We start from the raw sequence: 22,789 nt of genomic DNA, 5'->3' as shown, positions 1-22,789 counted from the left end.
GGGCCAAGGACAGGCTAAATGGGAGCGTTTAGTAGTGATAAAGTTTTCTGCTGAAGGTGATTCTCATAAGTCTAAGGTGGTACAGTCGGCTGAGGATATGCATCCGCTGAAGTCAAAGTCCTAGTGCAGGGGATCGCATGGTAGAGGTCGGGGCTCCAGCTATGCTTCATATTCTTCATCCACTTATTGAGACTTTTGGGGTTGAAAAGGGCTCTGATACCCCCAACCCCCATGCACTTCTGTACAAAGGTGATGGAGGAGAGCCCTGAAAACCTTTCTTCTGATAGTGTTATCACTCTCCTATCCAAAAGATGAGAGATTTGTTTGTATCAAATTGTTTTATGGTGTTATTGGAACTGGATGACTTGATGAAAAAGATGGGGTGGAGATGGCAGATTGAGGGAGTATCCCTGGCTCACTATTTCCCTGACTGACTTGTCTGTGGACAATGAGAACTATTCCTCTAAGAAATGGGAAATCTTATGGCTATGTCAGGAATTGTGAGAGATGCTGGGTGACAGTTCATTATTTGGGCAACTTCTCACTAAGATGCTAGATTATAAATTGTAACGTCCATTGAACCCAGAATCCTCTCCAAAAGCTGGCTGTTTAGTTACTAAGTCTACATTTACTGTATCTTCTCCAAGTAAAGGTATCCCTTTTACAAATAAAAAATCCGTCTGTAGGGGCTAAGAGCATATTCTGTTTAATTCCCTACAATCCTACAGAGAAACAGTGGCAATCCTAGGTGTGGGCAGAAGTGGGCTTCTTACTCCAGTAATGGAAATTTACAAGAGCTGGTCCTATATTAAAAAAGATACCTTAGGATAGATGTTTTAATTCAGTAGCTATTGCTTTCACATAGTTCTGCATTAAAATATTAATACTTGGTGTAATTTTTTTTATTACATGCTCTACTTTGACCACTTAATGTGACACTCCTCAAGTTCTGCTAGCCCCATCCTTGATGGATTTGGCAGACAAACTTTTAAAAAGTGAATACCCCACTCCTATGGTATCAGAATTCCAGGATGAGGAGGACCATCCTCTGCCTGGCTAGTGGCAGCTTTGCAACTACAGCTGTAGTGGGAGAAGTGGCAGCTGCAAATTTTTAGTATAGTGAAATGAGCAGGTAGGAAAGTAAGTTTCTGTTTGGCTAGATTTCTGTAAAACCCTGTTAAAAGGCAAACAACTTTTGCAGGAAAAAAAAAATAGGTAACCTAGGAGTTGTATAGTGAGAAAAGCTTTGCACATTCTACATCTTCATTTAAGGGAAAAAAAGTGTTTCTCCTACACAAGGAACCTTCTTTTAGCTCCCACCAATAGACTCAAGTCAGAATTAACCAATGGCAGCTGTCAAAGCAGACTACCACAATTTACGCCCATCTGTGTAAGTCTGGTTAAAAACCATGTTACCAATCAACTTTCAAATCCATTGCCTTACTGTTGTTTTGACTATGTAGATGGAGCTTAATATTGGGAAACAATTGCATCTGAAGACTGCTTCATGATACATTGTTACTCATATACCTTATCTGATATTTTTGGTTTGACTTAAGCAGAGTTAGCATGTAGCTAAACTGTGCCTTTCACATGGAACTTAAAATGCCAACAGCTGGAGTCAGGGTAAGAAGCTTTTAACATTTTCTTTACCACCTCTGAGCCTGGGCACGGTTACAGTAGAGAGTTTACAGCAGTGCAGCTGTGCCTCGGTAAGCTCTCTAATGTAGCTGCTCTAAGCCAATGGGAGAAAGCTCTCCTGTCAGCTTAACTTCTCCAGCCCCCACGAGCAGCAGAAGCTATGTCGGTGGGAAAAGCTGTCCCCCTAACATGTGCCGATGTGGACAGCGCTATGTCAGTGTAAGTTATGTCATTCTGGGAGGTATTTATTCACCCCCCTGAGCAATGTAAATTATGCTGACATAAGCTGTAGTGGAGACATAGCTTGTCTCCGCTACCGGTGGGATCAATGCTGTGGCGATCAATCCACCAGGGGTCGATTTAGCGGGTCTAGCGAAGACCCGCTAAATCGACCATTGATCACTCTCCCATCGACTCTGGTTCTCCAGCGGAACGAGAAGAGTAACGGGAGTTGACAGGAGAGTTTCTCTCCTCAAACCCCTGGTAAGTAAATCTAAGCTACGTTGACCTGAGTTACGCTACTAATGTAACTCAAATTGCATAGATGGACTTTTCCCCGTAGTGTAGACCTGCCCTTAGACTGAAACCATTGCAGTTAGAATGTAACTTCTCTACAAGACTTTATAAAATCTAAAAGTTTTATTATACATTTCATATTCGTAGACTACAGCTTTGTATAAGTAACAAGACATCTGTACAAACTTGCTCACTTAAAATTGTGATCTAATCCCAAGCTTTACTATAATTCATCTATATCAACTGAGGGGTTACAATAAGCAGGGGCTGACAAATCTAGTAATCAGTCAAATAATTCACATATTGCTTATCTTTTTACACCAGAGATTCTCAACATGCCTTCAGATAATGGACTTCACAATGGAGTTCAGGAATCAAAGAGTTGAAATAGAAACTACTGCTAGGTAGCAAGACTGCTTTTATAACGAACAAGCACAACAACAGTTACTCCTTACTCTGTTACCTTAAAGTGATTTAGATGTATTTATCTGAGCCCTACTGAAATTCCCATGAAATCTGAATTCAGAATAGTCTATAGTATCACTGCCTACACAAATATACTGTTAAATTTCCTTGGTACACAGGACACAGGCTGAGCAAGACATTATTCTTATGGCATAACAGTAATGTGAAATTTTGACAAGCATACAATTACATAGCAAATTTGTTAGCCAAATGTTCTTTGCCTCAGAACTCCACAAGGGGGTGCAAAAGGGCTTCTCAACGACATCCAACAAATGCCTCATTGTATTTGGACAGAGATTCCTTTTTTACAGAACTGTGTTTGGGATCCTTTTTCTGCTTGAAAATTGGAGAATTCAGAAAACACATATCCGTAAATGGATCTCCTCTTCTGAGCTTCCTGTCAAAATAATTTAGAAAAGAGTTATTCTTGCACAGCTTTAGATGTAACAAAATGTAGTTTTCAACCAGAAAGTTACATTTAACAATTTTACTTGAGCAATTCAAATTATTAAATTTCTCACCGAAGCCTTTATTTCCAATCAAATAAAATCCTAAATTCTAAATGTAAGAAAATTTTAGTACATTAACCTGGACAATAAAATAAGATACTAACCCGCTGATACTTGGTTCCTTGTAATTCACATTAATAGTACACCTGCGTTTGTGGCTGGGAATTCCTGGTTTTTCATCAATACTTAAAAATGGATGAGAGATTCTACTTTTTGTATCAGAAGATGAAGATATGTTGGTGACATCACAGAGATGAAGACGAGAAGTCTGAGAAGCCTCAGGTTTCCCTGCTGAAAAAATTGAATGGATACTTTTTTGCATTGCTATGCTACCCGTTATTTGTTTAAAACTAATTTACACAGTACTTATTGAGACAAGGATCAAAAGTTTTCTCTGGGGGAAACAAAGCTTAATGTAGTTTTGTCTAATAAAGGAATTTATTCCCTAAATCAGATTGAGCATGGGGCAGACCAAATTCCTATGTTCTCAAGCAAAACTACTCTGTTGAGAGAAGCAAAGCGAACTTCCAACTCGCCAACTTCACAAAGTGCTTCAAACCTTGTCCAGGCTGAACTACCTCTAAAGAAGAAGAGAGGGCAATTTCATTTCCATACCTGTTCGAACTTTAGCCTTAACTGCTAGTAAACCATGCTAGTTCTGGGGACATCTATCCATTAAACCAGCGGTTCTCAAAACTTTAGCAACCCCAGGACCCCCATTTGGGTACCTCCCCTGAATGCACAAATTCCGGGGCTGCGCTGCTTTCAGAGTCCAGCTCTGAAGGCAGCAGCCATGGAGCTTCCTGCAGCCACAGGAGATTTCTGGAGATGTAGGTGAGTCTGATCTCTCCTGTGCTGCTGGAACCTTCATAGCTGGCAGCAGCCACAGAGCTTCTTGCAGCTGGGGGAGGTACCTGGAGGTGGATCTGATCTCCCCACAGAGAGTGGCTGTGCAGGGGAAGAAGTCATCCTGTCCCTCCCCAGCCTGGCGGACTAGCAGCTGAAGCCCAGTGACCGGTAGGTGCTCCCGGCTGACTCCCCTCTAATAGCTAGATTTCATGGGGGAGGTCTGATTTCATGGTCTGTGATGTGTTTTTCATGGCCATTAATTTGGTAGGGCCTTAACTATCACCATGCCCCTTGTCAAACTGTTCCAATTCAGTTATCCTATTAAAACGTCACCCCTTATTTCTAGTTTGAATTTGTCTAGCTGCAGCTTCCAACCATAGGCTCTTGTTATACCTTCTTCTGCTAGATTAAAGAACCATCTATCTGAAACTTCTTCCCCTAAGTCAGTACTTGTAGACAGTGAACAAGTCACTTCAACCTTCTGTTGGATATATTAAATAGATTAAGCTTAAAGTCTTTCAGGGTAAGTCATGTTTTCCAGACCGCTAATAATTTTTAGCTCTTTTTTCAATACTTTCCAGTTTTTAAACATTTTGGAGGTCTGGACACCAAAACAGAACCCAACCCATTCCAATGCTGGTCTCATTACTTTCATATTCAGAAATAATACTACCTTTCTCTAAGTCTACTTGATATGTCCCTGCTTGAACATCGAAAGATCACAGTAGCCTTAACTACAACATTGCACTGGAAGCACATGTTCTTCTGGCTATCACATGACCCCTAAATGCTTATCAGAGTCACTGCATTCTAGGATATAGTTTCCCATCATAAGTGTGACCTAGTCTTTTTTCCTAGATGGATAACTTTGCATTTGGTGGTATTAACACATGTTCAAATGAGCCCACTTTACCAAGCAATCCAGATCACTCTGCATAATTGACCCCTCCCCATCATTATTTACCACTCCACCAACTTCTGTGTCATCTGCAAATTTTACCACCAATTATCTTCTTCTTCTTTCAGATCATCCACACAGACATTGAACAACAGTGGACCAATAACTGATTGCTGTGGAAAACTATTAGCAATGCTCCCTTTAGATGATGATTCGCCAGTTACAATTACATTTTGAGATCTACCAGTTAACCACTTTTTAATTCATTCAATATAGACTACCTGATTTTGTATATAGTACTAATTTTTAATCAGAATGTCACACAGGACTACATCAAATGGCTTAAAGAAGTCTTAAGTATATTATGTCAAAGATAATCTAAATACATGAAAAATTGAACTCTAATTTATCAACAAGCTTGTAAACTCATTGAAAATATCAAGTTTGTTTTATGGAAAACAGGTCCTGTCACACAATGTTGCTTGGCATTATTTATGTTACCATTCTTTACTGATTGCATTCCATATTAGCCTTTCCATGACTTTGCCCAGGATCAATGTCAGGTTAACCTACTCAGGTCATCCTATTAATTCTTTTGAAATATTGATACATTTGCTTGTTTCCAGTCTTCTGGAACTTCCACAGTAAGCAACAATTTTTTAAAATTCAACATCAGGGGTTTCAGAACTTCAGTTTGATCTCAAGTATCCTGTTGAAGTTGATCATACCACACCAACTACTAACTGATGTGGGGGTGTTCAAGAGCATTACCTTTAAAAAAGAATAATGGAACTTCAGAGATTTTTATTTTGTGGTTGTACAGCACCTAACACAATGGAGTCAGTGACCAGCGCTCATAGGTGCTACAGTGACAAACTAGTCAGAGATGGAAAGCAGCAAGCAACAAATAAACAAAAGTACCTTTAACAAAATTGCAATATGTATTTCCAGAGGAAGAATTCTCATCTACTTTTGGTACTGTATCCATAGCACATAGAAGAGAATGTGATTTTACTTCATCTACTTTCATCACAGTGCTTGCCTGAATGTTGATTTTCCTGATCAAGGAGGTAGTATCCACTGGAGTATTTTCAACAGTGCCTGCAATTTTAAACAGATTTTTAGAACCACCACTGGTTTGTGCACTTTATTAGTGCCCCAAAATTTCCTTAATGCAGAGTCAAGATAGCTTAGTAGCACCTTGTGCCTTTCCCGAACCTCAAGTTATCTACACTCAAACCTCTGAAAGCAAGGAAATACAAAGTTAAGGTAAATGCCACCCCTGAAACAACCCTAACTCTGCTGTCCCTGAGAGATGCCCCAATATGCCAACAACATAATCCTTTGTATCCCCCTTGTTCCCACTCCATCCCAAGACCAACCTCTTAATCCCCTTCCCTACCATCCATCCCCATTTATCCCATCTTCCCTTAATGCCACAGCCCCCCTCCTCCTGATACATCTTCCTCCCTACACTGCTTCACTTCCCCTTCAATGTGTTCTTCCTTACTCCAGCAACCCCCCCATAGTCCCTAGATCTGCTCCAAAAAAAGTTATGAGAATCTGGAAATGTTATGAGCTGTTCATATTAGAGGAGTTGTGTATCATGAACCTCTCTACCAAGCAACCCTGCAGCTGCTTTCCTTTGATCACACTCAGTTCCACTGGCTAGGATAATTACATTACTCTAACTGCTTATTGTAATCTTTCATATTACCTCAATTTAATTAATGTTAATTTTCTTGACAATACTTCTAAAGTAAAATCACAGTCCACATGTAGCTTTTAGAGCACTTTAAAATGTCACTCAAACCAGAAATTTTGGTCTCATGGCAAAATTTCCAAAAGGCGCCTCTGCAGAAAGAGGCAGTGAGCAAGGAACATACACAACCCATATTCTCTAAAGGCTGCCAAGGGTAGGGCTCTCAGTGCTTGGGTATAGCTGAGGTTCAATGATCACAGCATGTCTCCTTGAGCCACCCAATTACTGTGACAATCATCTGCCTGGAAGTTTTTTGATTGGTGGTAAAGGTTTAGTCTTCCTGCACATGCATGTTTCATTCTCTTTGTTTTGAGCTAATCACACTCCAACTCAGAATTCCTAGCTTAACTTTGAATAAATTCAGTATAACCCACCCAAAGGACAGTGCGTGCCATGCATTAACTGAGATAAATCCTGAGTGGCTAAACTCAGTTTGGGGAGGATTAGAGCCATAGTTTGAGGAGCAAACTATATTAGAACCAGGGTGATTTTAAAAAGGGGAGGGGCGGGTCCTGTATCTCAGGAACCCCTTCCTCAAATGACTTCAAATTTGGACCACTAACCCTACCCTGTACCCACATGAGGCAGGGTAAATTTCAAGAGAATCCAAGTAAACAAGTGGATTTTAGTATTTAGTAGAGTTTTCTTTTAAACAGAAAACATGCACATTTAAGTGAAACCAGAGCTACTGCTGTCCTGTAATTACTCGATTATAGTAACAACAGTAGGTAAAGAAAGTAGTGTGATTTTTTTTTAAGCCGATGGCATCCTGTTAAGGTCTTAATTTTCTATAAAAACAAATTATTGCCTAGTACATCATAGCACAATTTATGCTACTTGTACTTTTGGATTTATCTTTTTGGTCTCCTGATTTCCCTCATCCCCAAAACACCTTCAAATACATCTGATTTGGGGAAAATTTACAAAAATGTATCATAGGAAATTTATTCCAATAACTTAATAGTTTTAAATGCTTTTAAAAATTTAGCTTGTTTAATTGACTAAAACAACGACAAACCACTACTAAATAGGAAAAAAAAATGCAAAATGCTTTCCAAAAAGGTCGCTTACTGATCGATTTTTCATTTGATGTAGTATTCTTAGTCTCTCTTTCATTACTGGTTTTCTGTTGCTGGTACACCACAGATCTTTTAGATCGTGGTCTCATATGGACTGGACTTCCATCACTTTTGCACTGTGAACTCTTCCTGTATTTTGATTTACTCCTGTAAGGCACATACAGGCTGTCATCAGAATTCTCTTCTGAATCACTTGCTTCACTGCTCTGTGTTTTCAGTTCAGATGTATCCTCTCTTTCATCCATGTCATGATCACAATCATTCATCTTGTTTTGTCGGAAAGGTGTGATATGGACATTCTCCTCAAACTGAAAATCATAAGCTTTATTGGAGCCAACTGATAAATCCAGTTTCGCTTTGGAAGTTTGTTCTGCCTGGCTTCTCTCTCTTTTTGATCTTGTTCTGGAAGTCTTTTTACTTCCTTCCAATTGTCCTTTTTGTACTTTCTCTCTTCTTGTTTGAGAGTCTTCTCTGCTTTTAAGTTGAATTTGTTTAAGTTTATGTTCTGCAACTGAGCAGTTCAATTCAGTCAATGTATCTGCGTGATCCAACATTGGCTTCTTCTTTTCATTCAGTTGAGAAAGATTTGGCTCTATATTTTCTATATTACCTTTCTCTAGACTTCCCTCAAGTCTAGTTTCATCCTGTTTACGAAATTCTTTGGTCAAAGAAGCCCTTTCTGAATTGTCTAGATTATGCACATGAATTTTCCTGTTTGAACAGTGACGCCTGGTAGATACAGTTTTTGGTAAGATATTACCAACTTGCCCATCCTCTTCATCTAAAGGAATATTTTCCAGGTTGGCCTCTAGGTTGTCCAGATGAAAATCAGATCTTTGTCCTTCTGAAGAAGAAGATAATACATGTCAAATTAATTGTTATTGGAGGTGTTTAATTTGTTGGCAATTTTAGGCTTTTAACAAAGATGAACCATCTTAGAATTTTTTTTACAGGCAAGTATGAACCATGACACAAGGACAACCAAAGTTATCCCTTGAACGCAGCCTCAAAAAAGTAATTCATAGCTGGACTTGGACTTACTGAGGTTTTTTCCAAGCATATGGGGAAAGATTAGTTTTGTCTTGGAAGATACTAATAGCTTACACTCAATACTTTGCCTCCTGAGGGCTTTTGCAGCAGCTCATGCCTGTTTGTCAGATCAGGTTTTTTTTTTTTAATGTTTGCATTTTAACAGTTATGTTTATATGCTAACAAAAAAAACCCTTAGCCTGTATGCCAAGTTAGTTTAGTCTTTCAAATCATTCAGTAGGTAGTGAGAGTTAGTGTCTCAGAACAGGCCAGTTGTTTAAGAGATGCTGCCTTCTGATCCCTCCCCCTTTGTTTAAAAGAATTGTCCTTTCCTGGCATTTACCTTCATTTTGAGGCCCTTTTCACTAGTTATCACTAGGTTTTTACATCAGGACATCCCTCATACTACACACTCTCCAGAAATGAGAATATATATGTACTCGTGAAAGAAGGAAAAATACTTAACCTGCTATTCTGCTTCTCTCAGAACATCTTGTAAAATTATCACAGAACCTCGGAATTTGGTGGCCTTTCATTTTTTTCCCTGTGGTACTATATCTGCATGTTAAGTTTCTTGGTGCCCCCTTTGAGTATAATATTTTTCAATCAAATGTTTGATGATTGGGCAGGGTTAATTAAGCCAACCACGAACTGACTGGAATGTTCAATGGTTCGTAATTAGAGGTCCAAGGACACATAACCACTACTGCTGGGCTAGGTTGTTTCATATTCCAAAACACTATCACTGCTCGTACAAACAGAAAAAAACCTTTAGGGTTGGGGAGTTTTGCATATCTTTTAGAAGTCAGAATTCTACATTGAAGATATTTAAATCAGTAGTTGCTTCCCTTCTTACCCTCAGAAAGTATGCTGCATTTGTGTAGATCTAACATATGCTTTTATGATGGAAGAAGAGAGGAAGCTCTACTTTGAGTACATACAGAAGAGTTATAACCCTTACTTCAACATGTATGGCGAGACCCTCCCATGGAGGCATACGCTGTAAATTGGGATGGTCACCACCTCAAGGAATTTTTTAAAAGGTAATTTGAAAAATCCTTTGGTGATTTGCTGCTTTTTACTGTCTAGTTGCAGGAATTTTAAAATGTTGATCAGACAACTGAAAACTAATGATCTTACTTTATTTAAAATTGCCAACCTGCCACATAAAGTAACTCCTCACTTAACGTCATCCTGGTTAATGTTGTTTCGTTGCTAATCTATTAGAGAACAGGCTCGTTTAAAGTTGCGCAATGCTCCCTTATAAGTCATTCGGCTGCTTGCTTTGTCCATGGCTTGCAGGATTCTCTGGAAGAGCAGCCCGTCCTCATGGGGGCTTGGAACCAGGGTGAGCTGCCAGCCTCCGCATTAGCCCCCCTAAGTTCCCTGTAAGTAGGTGTGGCTGTGCTCCCGCCCAGCAGGCTATCAATTGCCACAGTTCAGGTGTCCCTCCCCCACTATGTGCTGCTCCTGCCCTCTGCCTCGGACCTGGCTCCCAGGAGCCTCCTGCTTGCTGTGCGGGGCGGGGGGAGAGGGGTGCTGATGTCAGGGTGTCCTCCTCCCCTTGCTTTTGTACCCCATCTCCACAGGGGGCAGGGGTTAGGGAGAAACACACGACAGGGCTCAAGATGGAGGGAGCTTGCTGGAAGTTGCTGCTGTGTCTGAACTTGCTGATCTACTTAAAAGGGCAGCATACTTAAAGGGGCAACACGCGTCTCTGTCACTCACACACACACAGCACTTTGGAAAGTCAGCTCCTGTGGAGCTGTGCTTGCGCTGTCTGGAAGAGGGAGTGGTGCGCTCCAGCGGGATAGAGTGGGTTCATCACCACGTTCAGTTTCTGCAGGGAAGTGTTCACAGCCATTGCCGGGCGTCTATTATGTTTCCTCCCTCCTGCCTCAGTCCATGCTGCCTTGTAGAGTGTGAGGCTACATTAACAACAACGTGTTAACCCTTGAGGGCTCAGCCGAGTGCTAGTTCATCATTTAGCAGTGAGCATTCCCTGGGAAATATCCCACCCTCTGACTCCACCACCTCAACCAAGCTTCATGATCATCATTGCTGTGTACAGCATTAAATTGTTTATTTAAAATTGTTTAAAATCTATACTGTATATGTATATAATGTCTTTTGTCTGGTGAAAAAAGTTTCCCTGGAACTTAACCCCCCTATTTACATTAATTCTTATGGGGAAATTGGATTCACTTAACATCGTTTCGCTTAAAGTAGCATTTTTAGGAACATAACTACAATGCTAAGTGAGGAGTTACTGTATATGACCTGAGCAGCATACTAGTTTAACTGTACCCATCAGCTGTATGATCTGACTTATTTCAAGGGTCAGAATTTTGCAAGAGAAAATCAGAAGCAGGAAAAGAAAGATGATGGTTTAAGGAATCACTTTCAAAATCCTTAATTATGTTTTGAAAGTTACTTTCATCTGCTACTTCAATTTTAGAAGGAAGAACCATCGCTAGTTTAAACCTAGGTTTAGTTACCTGTGTTTGTTGCCATTTTTTTAACTGAAGTGGCATTTTTAAAGGTCTGCCAGGAATCTGACATAGAATAAGATGCATTGTTTGTATCAGTATTATTCTCTACTTCACTTCCAAGCATTTCGCCTTCTATGCTAGTATCTGCAACACGAACATGTGTAGGAAGTCCCCTAGGAACAAGAGTTAGAGTTTATGTATCAGTCATACATTTTAAGATAATTCATTTTATTTGATTATAGCAGCTTCCTCCCCTTAATTCCTACTATAAAGACATTTTGTAATAATCTGAAAAAGTATTTCCCACAGCAATTCTGTACAAAACACCAACCCTCTCATTTGAGATCATCATCAAGGAGGTATGTCTTTGAATGTAAAATTAAACATTCTTTAACTTGAAAGTTTTAAGTCCATTTCTACCATCGTATTCTACCACCAATATGAAAATTTATCTACTTATAAAAGTGATGAGTTTCTTACAATGACTAACACTGGCAAAATTTATCTTTATCTCTAGAAAATGCTTCTGGAAGAGGTGACTGGAGTTTGAGTGCTAACTTGGCGATATGTACAGGATTGTGGTAACTTCATTCTAATGTCTATTTGTAAACATTTCAGCTTGCTCTTGAAAATCTGACTGCTGTATCTTTGCACACTACTATGTCTACTGAACAATTTCTTAAACTGAAACTTTTTGTGGATGAAGGAGAAAGGAGATGTGTTGAAATATAATAAAGATGTAATTATGAACTGGTCTAGCAGTAGTACGCTATGTTGGAATTCAGGTAGGGTTTCTGAGCTCATGTCATGTCCTGGGACAACAAATATTGAGTACATTTAGAAGCAGTAGTCCTTCTCCCAAGAGCTAAGTGTTGAGCAGAGCAAACACTTCTAGATGTTCCAGGAGTAGTGTTCCTCAGATCTGGATTTTTGGGGGTGGGAATGGGAAAATTTGGGGCAGATAGTTTTTGGAGAGAAAAACCACTAAGCATCCTCGAAAGACTCCCCACCACCACAAAAAAGTGACATTTTCATTGGCTAAACATATAAACAGGACTCCCAAAACCAAGATTTTGCTTCAAAACAGACATTAATGGCAGTGTATAGATACATTTTGTCAAACATCACTGCTTATCCCTCATCATTATTTCATGAGCAAACAGAAGGATGCTGATTAAGTTACTATAGTAGGCTTCATAAAGACAAAAATTAATGAATAAAAAAAAAAGCTGCACTTACAGAGAACCAGCTTGCCTTAAAATACTGGAGTCATCATCTTCAAGAACTGAGGGACACATCCTCTTGTTCTGTAAATGGAACAAATTGTACTGTGATGAAGTGGTAATATATAGATTGCTACAAAACTCTAGCAGAGTTAGGAGTTAAAGGGACACCATGACCTTGAAAAAAATCACATTTCTGCCTGAAAATTTTGTACCTATATTACATGTAACACACATTACTATAATTGATAAAAATGAGCATAGAATTTTCAGTTTGTTTGCTTTCACATTTGACAGCTTCTTGTGGATGGTTAGTTTCACTGTTTCTCTCTTATTGAAAAAAACCTCAGACTTCAAACAGAGAAGCCTTTAATTTTTTTTTATAATAACTTAAAAAAATAGGATACACGATTTAAAGATACTAGAATATCAAAATTAATTCTGAAAAAATTGTGTGTGTTCTTTTAAGACAGAATTTTCTTCTTGGTTATAAATTCAGTTTAATACTGTGCCATCTTTTACAAACCCCTTTTGTTAAAGCTTGTTATACAAGTTGTCAGCCTAGAAATGTATATTTTTAAACAACAAATAGTTTAATATTAAAAGGTATTTTAGTAATCAAGTAATTAGAATAAATGATGACTGATTTCAATGCTTTTCCTACCAGCTTTTGGACAACAGGAAAGCTGCAAACATGATAGGCCAAATGTGGCACTAGATTTTTTTAAACAGATCATGCCTTTAGGATGATTGTGGAGGGAAAGTGATGAAGAATTTGTCACAAAAAATAAAGCAAACTGTCAAAAAATGTGAATTCAGGTGGGCAAGTTTTCAAAGTTGGAGACAGGCACCTGGGAGGGGGAAAAAAAATAGCGTGCATATAGTCTGTGCCTACATACTTTTTCTGAAACTGGAAATCTGATAAATACCTGTGCGTACACGTATAAAACCAAGGTTTTATAGCATACATGCTGTATCTTACTTGGAAAATTTAGCTGAAAGTTTAAAATTTACCTAATAAGTGACAATTTTCTGAGAATGAAGATTTAGAAAAACCTAGAATCCAAAGGGATATGTAGTATCCCTCCAGATACCAATTTTAGAAAAGTCAAACTGAAAATGTGGGAATAAAATCTTGACTGCTATGTTATTGTAATAGTTAGTAGTTCTATAAACTTGTAAAAAATAGTCATAACAGATTGCCATCCATTTTTAATAACTGTTCATATCCTCTTGGATAATAGGATTTAAGTATTTGGCAAAAATATCTCTTAAAATGGGATAAAGGAAGAAAAACATACACTGAATATGTATTAAATATGCAAGTAACAGTCTTAAGTAATTGCATATCTTTATTTACTGTACTTCCTTATCACCTTATCCTCTGCACTGTTTCTTTTTGCAAAGGATTTTGAGATCTACAGGTGAAAAGTGCTGATAAAGAGTTAAGAATTATTATTTTGTTTGTAGATGATAAGTTCTGCCTCATATCTACAATTACACTGTAAGCGCCACAGGGCAATGACTGTCTAGCTTATCTGTCTAAAAAACATCTAACATCCTGTGGGTGCTGAATTAATAATTGAGGGGGGGGGGATTTTTTGTAAACACCAAAAGTGACTTAGGAACACAGGTCCCACTGAAAGCTAATGGGACTTATGCTAAGTCACTTTTGAAAAACCTATCCAAGAACCAAAAAAACCCACAATGCACAAAAATACATGCAAATCTAAGAAAAATATAGGCTGGACTTACAAGATCAGTGGAACACAAATCCTGAGCTGGACCAAGAAGATCAGCTGTATCGAGTAGGTTTTGAACAACTTTAGAAATAATCTTGCTCAAGATCAATGATCTGGTCTAATGGAAGGAGAAGAGCAAACAATTTTACTCCAATTCTATTCGAAATAAGCAATGTAAAACACTCTCTCGTACTATTAGGTTACTTCTCTCTTTTTTAAGTGCACCATGTGTACTATGCTATACAAAGAAAAGAGACAATAACCAAACAGAAAAGAATCAGTTACAGCTTGCAGAAGAAAAGTACATTTTTTTCATTCAAAAAAAATTAGTTTCACAATATTTGGGGTTTTCATATTTTCACTGAAAACCCAAAATCAAAATTTTTTTTAACAGGAGGAAAAAAATATCCTGACTTCCTCTATTAATGCTGGTGCTTAGGTAAGTACCTTTATAAATATGTATGAAGTTGAATCGTATTAAAAGGGGAGGGGAAAAACAGAAAAGTAAAAGATATTTAGACAGCTAGGAAATACCTGAAACCATTATAACAATTAGAGCTGGCTGAAAGTGAATTTCTGGTTTGGGAGAAATGTGGACATTTTTAATTGTTTTTTTCTGGTTTTCTTTGGAATAAAATTTTCTTTTTGAAATTTCCACAAACTAGAAATTTAAAAAAATAAATAATTTTAGAAACACCAGTACATATGGTGGTTCTAAAACAGAGTATGTTCCTGGAACCCAGGGCCTGCTGCCTTAAATTGACATGATTCTTGTCATTTTCACCTTGCTGGTAAAACTAACAAGAACAGTTTCAGTCAACATCTCCCAGAGTCTGCTGCTCTGGGGCAGCCCTACCATGAAGTCCAGGGTTTCCAGATTCCTGGGCCAGCTAGAGAATTTGGAAGTGGTGAGGTTGCCTGGTCAGAGCAGTCCACATGCCACAGCAGTCCCAGAGCTGTGGACCCTGGAAGCTATTCCCAGGACTTCAAGGCTCTGTCACAGGTAGCATTGAAATACTGACATGGCACGCTGCGCTGAAGCTTTGGACCCTAGAAACTTGAGGTTCCCGTCCATGGGGCAGCCCACTGGTGGGGCTCCCTGGGAGCCATGGATCCTGGAAGCCGTTAGGTCCATGACTCTTGGACAGTCTGCATGGCAAGGCTGACCTGGAGCTGTGGATCCTTTAGAAACCCAGGGGCAGTCCACATGACAGGACTGCCACAGACCCTGGAAGCTAGGGCTACTAGCATCCTGATAAGCTGGGTTTCATTGGAACTCTGCCTGTGATTTGATGAAAGTTCACTGAAATTGTACCATCTGCAAACCTTTTGTGTTCAAGGAATCAGTGTTTTCCAATTGAACTGTTTTGTCAGAAGTTTTCTAACAATGGCTAAGGAGACGATTTAGTCACGGAGGTCACAGATTCACCTCCGTGACTTCTTCAATTTCAGCCCCTGCTATGGCCGCCAGCTGCTGTGGCTGGAGCTATCAGCCCCCATAGGTTATTTTTATAAAAGTCATGGACAGGTCATGGGCTTCCATGAATTTTTGTTTATTGCCCGCAACCGGTTCATGACTTTTACTAACAATAACTGAGACAAAAATCTTAATCTTAACAATATTTTGATAACTCATTCAAATTGAGTTAGATGTGTAAAACAAGCTCGTGGATTGAAAGGTAGCCAAGTAACCATAAATGGGTGGTGATAAACAAAATATCGAAGTGTGGAAAGAGATGAGAGAGATATATCACAAGGACGGGTTACCTTTAATTGGAGTTGCAGGGTGCTAAGCACTTCTGAAAAGTCAGGCCATTTATATAGGTGCCTAAATAAGGATTTAGGAGCCTAATTTCAGACACCCATTTTTGAAAATCCTGACCTTAGTTTTTGAAATCCTTTCACAGATGTATACACTTTGGAGCCAGATTCCATCTAATAAATAAATGTGGTTCCAACTGATTTTAACAGGAGCCCTTCACAGTGGGCACAATTCAGCTCTTGGTGTTGCATTTGATTTTTATGCACAGATGATTTATTTTCAACATTTCTAATTAAAACTGAAGTACCGATTGTTGTTTAAGTTTGACTGAAACTGAAGTACATTGATCACGCAAGTATATCTTCCAAAGAAAGTGTTTAAGTTAATCACTGATTCAGCTCATGATGTTGGAAAGCACTGTTTCTGGTTCCATCAACAAAAAGGTTTTGTGAAACATATGTACAAGAAATTTTCGCCATGCAGAACTTCAGCAAATTCTAAACTAAGTTTTAACCCAGGTAGGACTTTCAGGCTGGGAAGAATGATGAAAAAAAGGAAGGGAAAAGTTCAGTTTACACATTTACTAGTAAGTCTTTCCCTACTGAAAATCCCCCCAGTAAGAGTTGGATTAAACAGTTGATTTTGAGAGTTGCTGAGCACCCCTCATCTCGGATGGATTTCTACTAAAATTGTGGCTGCTGCACACCTCTCAGAATCAGGCCCTAAAACTGTTATTGTCTATTACAGTGTTTCCCAAACTTGGGACGCCGCTTGTTCAGGGAAAGCCCCTGGCAGGCCGAGTCGGTTTGTTTACCTGCCGTGTCCACAGGTTAGGCCGATCACGGCTCCCACTGGCCACGGTTTGCTGCTGCAGGCCAATGGGGGCTGCAGGAAGCAGCGCAGGCTAAGGGAGGGGCTTTCCCTGAACAAGCAGCATCCCAAGTTTGGGAAACACTGGTCTATTATCAGGGATTTTGACACCAATCTTGCAAAGATTCAGGCATATGCTTGCCTCTATCCATTTTAAGTAGGCCTATTGCCTTGAATGGGGCTATTCAGTACGTAAAACTTTGCAGTATTAAAGCCTTTCAGAGTTCAATCTATTTCTTACTAGAATAGAAAGATGTAATTGCAATGAAAATACCTCAACAGGTTCTTTCGCTTGCTGTGAGTTAAGATTTCTTTGTAAAACAAATATCTGAAACTTCAGAGACTGATACTCTTTCTTTAAATGCAGAATGATATCTTGGGCTTCTTTTGTTTTGGCTTTTTCCTCTTGCAAAGCTAGAGCTAGTGCTCGATTGTTTGCTTGCAAGCTTTTCAGTTGCACAGAACTGTTGGCTGTAAGAAAATAAACAATACTTAGAAATGATAAAAACCGAGCTTATGGAAAAATTGTGAAACAAAATAGTAAAGCATCTTACTTGCTATTTTGCATTTTATAGGCAAGACCTGGTTTGTTTTACCCAACTTTGCCCATTTTTGATTTCTTTTCTCTTTCATTCGTTCTTTTATGTCTTCCAGACTGTCCTTAAAGGGCCTTTTCAAGCACTTTTCTCCACCCATCTTCTACCTAAGGAAATGTAAGTGCAAAGAACTGATTAAAATATTTCAGAATATGTACTTGCAAGCAGCCGTTTACAGGACTGCACTATGAAAAAATCCATTCTAGCTGAATCAGTTTTACAAATGAGTTCAGATAATAGATTCCTCACCACAGACACAGCTATATTTATAAGATGTGAGATTTGGCACTGTTATTAAGAGCTAAATATAGTTAACACACTTTAGGAGATACTTGAAAAACAGTGACTTATAGCTTCACTATGTTGCTTGATTGAACTGGAACTTTCCACCTGAAAATGTTGTGCCTACTACTGTTACAAATAATGCCTGAGAGTAATAGAGAGAGGTTTTTTTTTGTTTTTGTTTGTTTGCATTTGACAGCAATAAGAACAGCCATACTGGGTCAGACCCAAGATCCATCTAGCCCAGTATCCTGTCTTCCAACAGTGGCCAATGCCAGTGCCGCAGAGGGAATGAACAGAATAGGTAATCATCAAGCGATCCATCCCCTGTCGGCCATTCCCAGCTTCTGGCAAACAGAGGCTAGGGACACTATCCCTGCCCATCCTGGCTAATAGCCATTGATCGTCCTATCCTCCATGAATTTATCTAGCTCTTTTTTTTGGAACCCTGTTATAGTCCTGGCTTTCACAACATCCTCTGGCAAGGATTTCCACGGCTTGACAGTGTGTTGTGTGAAAAAAATACTTCCTTTTGTTTGTTTTAAACCTGCTGCCTATTAATTTCATTTGGTGACCCCTAGTTCTTGTCTTATGGGAAGTAGTAAATAACACTTCCTTTTTTATTTTCTCAATTGTGTAAAGTCAACTTTACTGTTTTGTTGATGGTTAATTATATTATTCATGAACTGCTCTGGGGGAGCTCAGGAGTACAGCTTTTCAAATAACTGATTATTCAACTAACTGAGAGGACAGGTCAGAAAAGTTGAAAAAAAAATCAGATTGGGTTGAACCAAAATTGAAGAATTCCAATCTTGTTGGTAAAATTGACAAAGTCACTTCCTGATTGAACTAAACATTTTGTTTCTGGACATTTTTAAAAGGCTAGATTCACAATGGAGGAGGAGGAGGAGGCAGCAGTGATGACTTGAATAACCATTGAGTTAGAGTATGATGATAGCCTGGTGGTTAGAACACTCACCTGAAAGTTGTGAGACCCATTTTCATGTTCCTGATTCACATCAGGCAGAGGGGGGAACAAAACATGGTCTCCCACATACTGGATGAGTTTTCCTAACCACAGGGCTAAAAGTGATAGGAGACAGCATTTCCTCCTCTGGCTGTTTTGTGAATGGTACCAGACTCCTCTTGTGAGTCTAACCCTGCCCCCCCACCAATAAAAAAATTGAGGGGTCCAAATTATTAGTATCAAAGTCATGGATAGTATTGGGGCAACTGAAACAGCATATTTAACCAAATAAATTATTTGTCCAAAACGCTTTGCCCAGCTCTACTCATGAGTGCTCTTTCCTGGGCTCTAAAGGTATGTCTACGCTGCAGTTAAACATCTGCAGATAATCCAGGTCAGCTAAATTCAGGTTCATGGGGCTCAGGCAGTGATCTCCAAACTATGGGGGCACAGAGGAACATTTGGGGGGAGGGAGGTGGCCTGGGGGGCTCAGGCCAGCCCTCACAGGGGGTGGGGAGGAGGTACCACCCAGCTCCGCTCTGCCCCCAGCTCCTGGCCATGGTTCCGCTCCCAGCCTCACCCCCAGCCTCTGTCTCCGGGCTTAGGCCCTGCTCCCAGCCACAGCCGCAACCTCACCTCCAGCCCCGAGTGCAGCTTCACTCCTGGCCCCAGCCTCAGGATGCAGCCCTGCTGTCAGCCCTGGCTCCTGACTGCAGCTCCTGGGGGTGGGGGATACAGACAGATCACATTACAGGTAAGGGGAGAATGCAATGTAAAAAGTTTGGAGACCATTGGGCTAAGGGGTTGTTTAATTGCAGTGTAACGTTCAGGCTCAGGCTGGAGCCTAAGCTCTGGGACCCTCCCCCCTCACGGGTACCCCAGGGGTACATCTATATTGAAAAAAAAACCACTGGCTGTCAGTTTCAGAGCTTGGCTCTACAGTCTTTGGCTCAGGCTATGGCACTAAAAATAGCAGTGTAGACATTCCTGCTTGGCCTCCGAAACCCAGCAAAGTGAATGGGTCTGAGGCCAGAGCTGGAACAACAACATTGCTATTTTTAGCACCAGAGTACAAACCCAAGCCTGTAGACCTGGGCTCTAGGCTCACTGCTATGGCAGGAGGGATTTTTTTTATTTGTTTTTTTGTTGTGGTGGCGGTGATTTTTTTTTTCCTCTTGTAGATGTACCCTAAAAGAGAGTGGTAGAGTAAAACTGAAAAAGCAGCATATGGCTCTTATGTGTGCTTATGATCAGTGAAGCTGAGCATATTTGGTGGTGGTCTTGGGAGACAGGAGGAAAACCTTTACTCTCATATTTAAAAAATGAGGGCATATTAGTTAAAGTGCATGATCAGAAAATTGATTTTTTTCAAAAATTAGTCAATTAAAAAGCACTGACAGTGCCTCTTTATGCATGAGAGAGAAACCTGCAGTGGGCCAGGAGGCCAGAGGAGCTGCCAGCTTTGGTTAATTTTCTCCAAAGGGTATAGCTACAATGCATGGTAAACCCCATCTGTGGGACACAGGCTTTCAGAGTTTGTGTTTCCAAACCCACACTTGAGTGTCCACATTGCAGTGTACACCTGGCTTCACAATTTCTGGACCTGGGTCTCACAACCATGCTAATGCATCCATCCTGCATTACACAGACCTTTTGACTCCCGTCTGCAGCTTGACCTGCAACCACACACTTCAATACGGCAGGGCTTGGATCGGAGTCACACAGGGGCACCCGGGCTCTGCCCCAGTAGAGTGCTCAGACCTCAGGCCAGCTTGATTTGTGTGGACGGAGGAGACTTGGGCTAGTCAGAGCCGGGTTCAGTGCGCGGCGCCGGGTAACCACCCCCAAAGCTAGAGGGGAGCCTGGAGTCCCCAGGAAGCAGCCCCCGTGTATCTAAAAGGGGCTCGGCGCGCATGACCCCTTCCTTCTCAGGGCACCGAGGCAGCTGTGGAAGAGACCAAGCGCCCATCACAGCCTGTCCCCGCTGCGCCGCGACTCCCCACGCGCTTCCGGGGCCAGGCGTGAGGGCGGGCCACGAGCCGGGACGGGACGCGCTACAATGACCAGGCTACGTCTCCGCGCCGGGCCGAGTTTTACACGCCCCGCCAACTCGCTTCCCCCACGGTCCCTACGCGGCCCAGGCAGAGACTAGAGCTACGGCCTACCCGTGGGGATACAGGAAGCGAAACCCCAGGCCGCCGCCTCTCCCGCATCGGGCCCCATCCCCCTGCCATTGCCCCGCATACCGGGCACCCCCGCCCGCTCGGCCCGCGCAGCAGCGCCATTGACCCCGGCCCGCACCCGTGTGGTAGCGGCCGCCGCTTCTTGCTCACTCGCGCGCTCTCGTTTATCTCCGAATCTTACCTCAACGGACTCCGGCGCTTAGACCGTTGGTCTCCTTCCTCGCTTCCGGAATCTTCCTAGTTCGAAATTCTCCGCTTCCTCCGCCCATTGGCTGGACGTCCCGCGACAAGCTGTGCGTGACGTCATCGCGCAAATGGGTGCGGCGAAAGTGCCAATGTTGCTGTTATCATCCGGGTTCTTCTACTCCGCTGCTGTCACCTGTTGCTGCCCCGCCCCTTGGTTGAGTACGGCCTCCTCGGTGCTCCTAAGAGCCTCGCGGCCACAGCTACGTACGCTATACGGTGGAGTCCCACGCGGGGGCGGCCGGCGCTTCAAGGTGGCTGCTCCTGCGCCACAGGCCTGGCACCAACAGCTACTGACAGAGCCTAGCCCGCACATGGCTCACTGTAGCTGCTGCCCCCTCAGTACCCAGCCCTGCACCCCGCCAGACCCTCCCGGTGCTGCCACGCCCCCTCAGTACCCAGCCCTGCACCCCGCCAGACCCTCCCGGTGCTGCCACGCCCCCTCAGTACCCAGCCCTGCACCCCGCCAGACCCTCCTGGTCCCGCCCTACGCTCTCTCCAAATCCTCCCTGCCCTGCCCCGTCTCCCCAGTACCCAACCCTGCACCCCGCCAGACCCTCCCGGTGCTGCCACGCCCCCTCAGTACCCAGCCCTGCACCCCGCCAGACCCTCCTGGTCCTGCCCTACGCTCTCTCCAAATCCTCCCTGCCCTGCCCCGTCTCCCCAGTACCCAACCCTGCACCCCGCCAGACCCTCCCGGTGCTGCCACGCCCCCTCAGTACCCAGCCCTGCACCCCGCCAGACCCTCCCGGTGCTGCCACGCCCCCTCAGTACCCAGCCCTGCACCCCGCCAGACCCTCCTGGTCCTGCCCTACGCTCTCTCCAAATCCTCCCTGCCCTGCCCCGTCTCCCCAGTACCCAGCCCTGCACCCCGCCAGACCCTCCCGGTGCTGCCACGCCCCCTCAGTACCCAGCCCTGCACCCCGCCAGACCCTCCCTGTCCTCCCTACCCCCTCTCCAAATCCTCCCTGCCCTGCCCCGTCTCCCCAGTACCCAACCCTGCACCCCGCCAGACCCTCCCGGTGCTGCCACGCCCCCTCAGTACCCAGCCCTGCACCCCGCCAGACCCTCCTGGTCCTGCCCTACGCTCTCTCCAAATCCTCCCTGCCCTGCCCCGTCTCCCCAGTACCCAACCCTGCACCCCGCCAGACCCTCCCGGTGCTGCCACGCCCCCTCAGTACCCAGCCCTGCACCCCGCCAGACCCTCCTGGTCCTGCCCTACGCTCTCTCCAAATCCTCCCTGCCCTGCCCCGTCTCCCCAGTACCCAACCCTGCACCCCGCCAGACCCTCCCGGTGCTGCCACGCCCCCTCAGTACCCAGCCCTGCACCCCACCAGACCCTCCCTGTCCTCCCTACCCCCTCTCCAAATCCACCCTGCCCTGCCCCCTCAGCTCTGCCCCATTCCAGACCCTCTCTGCCCTGCACTGCCCTGTGTCCCTCCGGACCCTCTCTGGCCTGCCCCCAGTCCTACCCTGTGCCCCTCCAGACCTGCTCTGCCCCCAGTCCTGCACCCTTCCAGATCCTCTACGCCCTGCCGGTACCCCTCCCTGCCCTGCTGGCACATGATGGCATATATCACATTGGTGGATGTGCAGGTGAACGAGCCTCTGATAGCCCCGCAACCTGAAGCAAATACTCACCAACAACCACATACCACACAACAGAACCACTAACCCAGGA

The 22,789-nt window shown here is 42.7% G+C and overlaps 1 protein-coding gene across 4 annotated transcripts; it reads right to left on the bottom strand.

Annotated features, from left to right (window-relative positions):
- Positions 1 to 2,299: 2,299 nt before the first annotated feature.
- SGO1 (shugoshin 1) lies at positions 2,300 to 21,103 on the bottom strand. Of its 4 annotated transcripts, none has more exons than XM_077811280.1 (11): positions 21,047 to 21,103; positions 19,319 to 19,401; positions 17,392 to 17,540; positions 17,112 to 17,308; positions 14,219 to 14,323; positions 12,480 to 12,547; positions 11,247 to 11,413; positions 7,712 to 8,563; positions 5,800 to 5,979; positions 3,236 to 3,422; positions 2,300 to 3,019 (listed from the first exon to the last, which is right to left on the bottom strand). In XM_077811280.1, exons 3-11 carry the CDS (start codon positions 17,531 to 17,533, stop codon positions 2,878 to 2,880), a joined length of 2,040 nt encoding a protein of 679 aa, XP_077667406.1. In that variant the 5' UTR covers positions 17,534 to 17,540; positions 19,319 to 19,401; positions 21,047 to 21,103; the 3' UTR covers positions 2,300 to 2,877. The 4 variants fall into 4 exon arrangements, with proteins under 4 accessions (XP_077667406.1, XP_077667409.1, XP_077667408.1 ...); XM_077811283.1 differs by having other exon boundaries at positions 7,712 to 8,560; XM_077811282.1 differs by lacking the exon at positions 21,047 to 21,103 and adding an exon at positions 20,984 to 21,022.
- Positions 21,104 to 22,789: the final 1,686 nt, after the last annotated feature.

The sequence above is a fragment of the Eretmochelys imbricata genome, chromosome 2 (assembly GCF_965152235.1).
Source record: "Eretmochelys imbricata isolate rEreImb1 chromosome 2, rEreImb1.hap1, whole genome shotgun sequence".
NCBI lineage: Eukaryota > Metazoa > Chordata > Testudines > Cheloniidae > Eretmochelys > Eretmochelys imbricata.
The sequence above is the reverse complement of the archived record's forward strand: the minus strand, read 5'-3'. Positions and strand labels throughout refer to the sequence as shown.

Coding starts and splice junctions, on each gene's coding strand:
- SGO1 (XM_077811280.1), bottom strand. CDS start 17,533: ATGGGTGGAGAAAAGTGCTTGAAAAGGCCCTTTAAGGACAGTCTGGAA. Junction 11,414..12,479: donor TTAAGGCAAGCTGGTTCTCT/GTAAGTGCAGCT, acceptor TCTTGTTCCTAG/GGGACTTCCTACACATGTTC. Junction 5,980..7,711: donor ATCAAATGAAAAATCGATCA/GTAAGCGACCTT, acceptor TTAAAATTGCAG/GCACTGTTGAAAATACTCCA.